General features: G+C 44.4%; 1 protein-coding gene across 1 annotated transcript in view; it reads left to right on the top strand.

Annotated features, from left to right (window-relative positions):
* Positions 1-466: 466 nt before the first annotated feature.
* The window catches only part of TANGO6 (transport and golgi organization 6 homolog (Drosophila)), a 238,985-nt gene continuing 232,193 nt past the window's right edge, over positions 467-7,258 (top strand). Inside the window, exons 1-3 of the mRNA XM_011932126.1 lie at positions 467-1,101; positions 3,485-3,601; positions 6,689-6,830. Coding sequence (XP_011787516.1) covers positions 691-1,101; positions 3,485-3,601; positions 6,689-6,830 — 670 coding nt within the window. The 5' untranslated portion in view covers positions 467-690. The remainder of the gene's footprint in view (positions 1,102-3,484; positions 3,602-6,688; positions 6,831-7,258) is intronic.

The raw sequence follows: 7,258 nt of genomic DNA, 5'->3' as shown, positions 1-7,258 counted from the left end.
TCCTAAAGTGCTGGGATTACAGGCATGAGCCACCGCACCTGACCGGAGCCTTTGTTCTGTTCAGTGCTTTATACCCAGCACCTGGAACAGCTGGACTGAATGAATGTTCTATGGTAAATATTCAGCTTTTAAATTTCTGTTCTGGCTACAGTTTAAGCCCAGTAAGATGATTAAGACCTGGTCTCTGCCCTAAAAACATGTGGGGAATAGAAACAAACTAGATGAACTATAATGTTAGGACACTGCTCCAATTACATGCAAAGTGCTGTGGGAAGGCAGAAAATGTGGTTTTAAATTCTTCATAGGCTGAGTTGGTACCCCTGGGGGAGGCTTTCCAGAGCCGGTGACAGCAGGGCCAGGCCTGCAAGGATGAACTGGAATAGGCAGGGCATTCCACAGGGAGAAGTGCAGTTTGTTTTCTATGTGTATAATCTCTCCTTTTTTTTTTTTTCTTCAAAAGGATCAGGCTCAAGTTCACTACAGGTCACAAAACACGATGTCTTGTTGGCTACTTTAAAATCTAACCTGTCTGCTTTGGAGGACAAGTTTCTGAAGGATCCTCAGTGGAAGAATCTGAAACTCCTAAGAGATGAAATTGCTGGTAAGGCAGAATGGCCACAAAACTCTGTGGATGTCACTTGGAGTTTTACGTCTCAAACCTTGTTGTTGCTTTTGTGCTTGAAGGAAACCATGCTCCTCCTTGCAGCTAATTTCAATCCAGGTAAACCCAACCCTAGGACTCCGGAAGTTGCTCCTGCCCTGAGTCCTGATGCACTTAGTATCTCACAGCAGAAGACTGTCCAGTTCGTTTTGCAGTTTGTAGTCACCTTGGGTATTTGCCCCTATCTCATGCCTGGTGTTGGAGTCCCTTTGAGATACAGAACTGAGTTTGGTGCCGTCGTTCAAGACGTGGTGTGTCTCGATGCTGCCCCTGATGCAACTCGAAGACTGTACACCAGCTGCAGGGCCCTTCTAAACATTGCTCAGCACACGTCTCTGGGAAGCTTGATATTCTGCCACCATTTTGGGGATATTGCAGCAGGCCTGTGCCAACTGGGATTCTGCCCAACCAAAAGAAAACTGCTAACACCTGCAGAAGAGGTAAATATACATGGAGAAAGAGAAGGAGAGATTGTGTGTGTGTGAATATGTGTATATGTTTGTGGATAGTTGTTATAAAAGGCAACTCTTAGTTCTTCAGAACTGGATATGCCAAAGCATATCCAATGGATAAATGAATCTTTTCAGGGTGGGTGGAGGTTTCATTTATTGGGTACTCATCCTTTGCACACCTGTAGAGTCCATTTTACCTGTCCCTTGTCATTTTGGGAAAGAGCTATTGCAGGCTGTTTCTTTGAGCCTCTGTTTCTTCTTCTATAAAATGTGTATCGTAATACCTGCCTCAGAAGGTGGTCGTGAGGATTGAGGATAATGTGTGCCAAGTATCTGGCTCAATCTCTAGTAGTGCTCATATAATTCCTACTGATACTGGTATCATGGCTCCCTCATTAAATGCTTGGGAGGATTAAATGAGATAACACATATAGAGCACCTGGTACACTCCAGAACTCTGTCAATGTTCATTGTTGTTATTAGGTGTTAGGGGTTGCTCTCACTCAGTCAAGTAAGCAGTTGAGCACCCAGACTACAGAAGTTGCTGTGGAGATCATAGATGCATAAGACATGGTCCTTTTCTGCAAATAACTCACACACTGACTGGGGAGATAAGACTTACAGGGATGACCTAGCAGGAACCACTACCCCCCGCCATGAGAGGACCACTGGCATCAGCATAGGAACTGGCCAGCAGAAGCCTTTAAGATGTAAATGTCTCAAGGGTCAGTGCGGCCCCCAGGCACAGTGATTCCCCGGCCTCCACAGCCAGGTTTTACAATGTTGTCCTTGTTCCTTTTCTCTTCTCTCTCCTGCCTACATTCATAAACATTTGCCTAAAAGCCACTATCATTCAAGTGTTGGCATGAAATTCTGAGCTCCCCGGGGCCTTTATGTGATAGGAGCAGAGTGCCTTCTCCTTCCGGCAGGGTTATGCATATTGACACTTCTAGCAGCACCTCCTGCCTGCACTTCCCTGAGGTAGTGTGATCCAGGTTGACAGGTCTTATTACTGTTACTGAGGCTAAGCTGTGCCCGGGGATCTCAGGCAGGAGAGAGAAATGAAAAGGGAAACACAGAGAAAGAACCAAGTAGGAAGGCAGGAGAAGGAGTTGACAGAGTGGAAACAGGCTGGGTGTACATTATGAAGCTGGACAAAGTCCCACCAATAGCTGTGTTCTAAGTAGCACCCATACCTGAGTGTGTGAAACGGTAATGGGCAGAACCCTGACTGACCCTGAGCAGTAATCATCAAGGAGAATTGTACTGTTATGGCTCAAGGGTACCCCAAAATTGTACCCCTCTTTGCTGCCCAAGTCCCAAATGAATTAAAAGAGAGTTAAGAAGAGTAAGAGAGATGAGCAATGTTACCTCTATTGCTCATAAAGGCAAAGCTGGAGGATGTAGCTTATAGATGGAGACAAATCGTTATTTTTTATTTATTTTTATTATTATTATTTTTTGAGATGGAGCCTTGCTCTGTCACCCAGGCTGGAGTTCAGTGGCGCAATCTTGGCTCACTGCAACCTCTGCCTCCTGGGTTCAAGAGATTCTCCTGCCTCAGCCTCCCGAGTAGCTGGGATTACAGGCATGTGCCACCACACCCAGCTTGCTTGCTTGCTTGCTTATTTATTTATTTATGAAATGGAGGCTTGCTCTGTTGCCCAGGCTGGAGTGTAGTGGTGCGATCTTGACTCACTGTAACCTCCACCTCCCTGGTTCAAGTGATTCTTGTGCCTCAGCTTCCTGAGTAGCTGGGATTACAGGCGCCCACCACCACGCCTGGCTAATTTTTGTATTTTTAGTAGAGATGGGGTTTTGCCGTGTTGGCCAGGCTGGTCTCAAACTCCTGACCTCAGGTGATCTGCCCCCCTCAGCCTCCCAAAGTGTTAGGATTACAGGCGTGAGCCACTGCGCCTGGCGGGAGATAAAACAGTGCTCTTCAGAATTAGACAGTCTCACTACTCACCCATTTTAAGGAGCACTGGAAAACTGCAGCGCCTTCTGCAGGGGATATGCCTCTGAAAAATACCCAGCAAGAAAGAGCAGAAGAAAATGTGCAGTCACTCTCAAAAGACAGAAGAGGAACGAGCTGAGAGATGCATGCCAAAACCAGCCAATAAGTGAGTTTATTCCACCCTCAGCAGTAAGATCAGTCTCATAAGCTGCCCAGAAGTGGAGTGAGCGAGATGGAGAGAGGACCAGGAATGTTTTAGTAGTACAGCTTCCCCCATGTGGAAGGAAATCAAGAGAGGATAGAAACCTTCCTTTTGCTCCTCTCACAAGTATCTCTGTACAGTGTTGTAAAACATTACCTTCTATTGTCTGCCTGGTTTGAATTCCACTAAAGCCAAGTGCATATTTCTTTTAGGTTCTAACTGAAGAGGAAAGAGCCCTATCCAGGGGGGCCTTGCGAGACATGTTGGATCAAGTCTATCAGCCCTTAGCAGTCCGGGAACTGCTTATCCTCCAGGGAGGACCACCCCAGGTACTCAGGCCTGGGGACTCTTGGGGGTGACTCATTAATATAATGTGTGGTATGCTGGCTTCGTCTAGAAAATTAAATAACTTTAGTTCCCTATTTAATGATCTAGTTGAGCCTTTTTCATCTTTTAGATCATAAAATGATATTTATAAAACTAGATGACACTGACCCTTAGGATAATTTAAAAGACCTTTTCTCTAATGAAATGATGGATACTTTTCCCAAGAATATTATGATCACTTTTTTTTAAGACTTATGGCAATTTTATGTGAGATATATTTTATTCATTCTGAAACTAGATCTTCTCTTTTTTTAACTAAAAATTGGCTGTTTGACAAAATGTTCTTTCAGCACAAGTATCTGGACACTAATTCTTTGAATGGATAATGTATTTGAAGTCAAGAAATTAAAACTAGAGATATTATTTGTTCTATTCTTAGTTCCTTTGTTTCAAACATATAGTAGTATCTATTCTGCTAGAGATAAGATAGTTCTTTGTTTTCTTAAAAATAATGTTTATCTGGGGCCAGGTGCAGTGGCTCACACCTGTAATCCCAGCACTTTGGGAGGCCGAGGTGGGTGGATCACCTGAGGCCGGGAGTTCAAGACAGGCTTGACCAACATGGAGAAACCCTGTCTCTACTAAAAATACAGAATTAGCCGGGCATGGTGATGCATGCCTGTAATCCCAGCTACTCGGGAGGCTGAGGCAGGAGAATCACTTGAACCCAAGAGATGGAGGTTGCAGTGAGCTGAGATCATGCCATTGCACTCCAGCCTGGGCAACAAGAGCGAAACTCCGTCTCAAAAAAAAAAAAAAAAAAGTTTATCTGAAATGATTTAATTTGATGATATAGATGGAATTGTCTGTTTGCTTTTAGTACCTACATTTTAGTTATGAATCTAGGTGTGTAAAGAGTGAGGAGCCAGCGAGGCACCGTGGCTGACACCTGTAAACCCAGCACTTTGGCAGGCTGAGGCAGGAGGATCACTTGAGGTCAGGAGTTTGAGGCCAACATGGGCAACATAGCAAGACCCCTGTATCTACAAAAGATAAAAACTAAAGAAGTAGCCAAGTGTGGTAGCATGCACCTGTAGTTCCAGCTACTCTGGAAGCTGAGGTGGGAGGATTCCTCAGGCCCAGAAAGTTGAGACTGCAGTGAGCTGTGATCGGGCCACTGCACTTTAGTCTGGGCAACAGAGTGAGACCTTGTCTTTAAAAAAAAAAAGAAAAGAAAAAGAGTGAGAAGCCAAAGGAATTAGCTGTAAGTCAGGAGCAAGGACCAGCTGAAGCTGGCTACAAAGGTATCTCCTAATTGAGTAATTTTCATCTCATCCTTAGAGTCTTACTGTAAGCCTTCCAGCAGGCCTCTCTGGGATCCAACCCCTGTGTGCAGGTGTTTGAATTTGTAAACCTTTCCATTCTTCAGGCTTCTTACCCATAAGATAGGGATAATCACAATGCCTTCCTTGTAAGTCCCTTTTGAGATTAAATGGGAGTTACTTATGATGTGCCTGGCACACCATAATCCCTCAGTAAATGGTAATAATTCACTAAAAGAGAGAGGACAGGAGAGTTCGGATGAAATATTTCTGTTACTATTTTTGATGCTTACATACTTAAGTGCAGTGGTTGACAGCAACATGATCAATGTTCTAGCCCAAAATAAGGGCTAGAACATTAAAACTGCAGTGTATTCTGCAGGGGATAGGCCTCTGAAAAGTACCCAACAAGAAAAAGCAGAACAAAATATGCAGTCACTCTCAAAAGATAGAAGAGGAATGAGCTGAGAGGTGTATGCCAAAACCGGCTAATAAGTGAATTTAGTCCATCCTCAACAATAAGGGACACCAAGTCTGTTCACAGTGGCTCCACAGAACTCCCAGAAAGGAGCCCTTGAAGAAATCCAGCTCTTTCTTGCAGATCACACTGGAGCAGGAAAGAAATACAAAAGAAATCTGGCCGGGCGCAGTGGCTCACGCCTGTAATCCCAGCACTTTGGGAGGCTGAGGTGGACAGATCACGAGGTCAGGAGATTGAGACCATCCCGGCTAACATAGTGAAACCCCGTCTCTACTAAAAATACAGAAAAAAAATTAGCCAGGTGTGGTGGCAGGCGCCTGTAGTCCCAGCTACTCGGGAGGCTGAGGCAGGAGAATGGCGTGAACCCAGGAGGCGGAGGTTGCAGTGAGCTGAGATCGTGCCTCTGCACTCCAGCCTGGGCGACAGAGTGAGACTTCGTCTCAAAAAAAAGAAATCCAACTCTTTCTTGGAACTGTGTCACGGAATCAGAGTTGCTAATGCCACAGAGGCAAGGGCTGGAGTGCTCCCTCCCTGTTGTGAACCACCCTCTTAGTGGCAAATAACATTCATAAGAATCTTCCTTGGAAGCTGGATTTGATTGTCAGGGACACATTCAGAGATTGGTTGCATTAACTTTGTGTTCCCAAGATCTACATTTTAGTTGCTGATGCGTTTGTCTGTTTTATGAGTTTGAAATTTCATGCTCTTTCACTGTCTTTTACTTTCTTAAAAGTAATGCAGAAGAAGGTTTTGTAAAGTTTTTTTTTTTTTTTTAAGGAAAAAAATGTTGCTCTTTTGAAGTCTGTATAGCATGCTGTTAATTGTCAGTATGACTCAGGACTTTCAAAAAATAATGTCTAGCTGGGCATGGTGGCTCATGCCTGTAATCCCAGAATTTTGGGAGGTTGAGGCGGGTGGATCACCTGAGGTCAGGAGTTCGAGACCAGCCTGACTAACATGGTGAAACCCCGTCTGTACTAAAAATACAAAAAGTACCCGGGCATGGTGACGCGTGCCTGTAATCTCTATGACTCAGGAGGCTGAAGCAGGAAAATTGCTTGAACCCAGGAGGTGGAGGTTGCAGTGAGCCGAGATTGTGCCATTGCACTCCAGCCTGGGTGACAGAGTGAGACTCTGTCTCTAAATAAATAAATAAGTCTACATATCATAGCTATTTCTTCTTCTTCTCCGTTTTTTTTTTTTTTTTTTCAGGCATGAGCTACTGTTCCCAGCCATCATATCTATTTCAGTGACATTCAGAATTCACACCTTCTTCTTTTTCTCAGTCCTGCACAGATGTGAAGACACAGCTGAGGTGTCGGGCCCCAGCTTGGCTTCGGCGTCTATGTGGACAGCTGCTCTCTGAAAGGTTAATGAGGCCTAATGGTGTTCAGGCAGTAGTCCGGGGCATTTTGGAAGGAGCAGGTGGTAAGAAATAAAATGTTTCTGTGACTTTGGTATCTGTTTTCCTTTGAGTCAGAGTCTGAGGTGAATTATTGGTCTTTAGTATTTACCTTTAAAACCTGACTGAAACTAAACTATGTCCTTGCAGGGATTGAACAGGTTAAACTCAGAGGCCCTTAATGAACTTCTTTTCCAAAGAAACCAATTCTCTTGCTCTTTTCCTAAAACACTTGTGATACACTGCCTATTTGATTGAACAATATTGTAAGCCATTTCAAATAATTTGTAATATCTGGGGAAAACATTACACAGAAGGTTGAAGTAAAAACCCTAAAGTAAATGTTAAATAAAGCTAGGTGTGGGCTGGGCACGGTGGCTCACGCCTGTAATCCCAGCACTTTGGGAGGCCAAGGCAGGCGGATCACTTGAAGTCAGGAGTTCAAGACCAGCCT

This window comes from Colobus angolensis, unplaced genomic scaffold (genome assembly GCF_000951035.1).
Source record: "Colobus angolensis palliatus isolate OR3802 unplaced genomic scaffold, Cang.pa_1.0 Scaffold93, whole genome shotgun sequence".
NCBI classification, from domain to species: domain Eukaryota; kingdom Metazoa; phylum Chordata; class Mammalia; order Primates; family Cercopithecidae; genus Colobus; species Colobus angolensis.
Note: the sequence above shows the minus strand (reverse complement) of the source record. Positions and strands in the feature narration are given on the sequence as shown.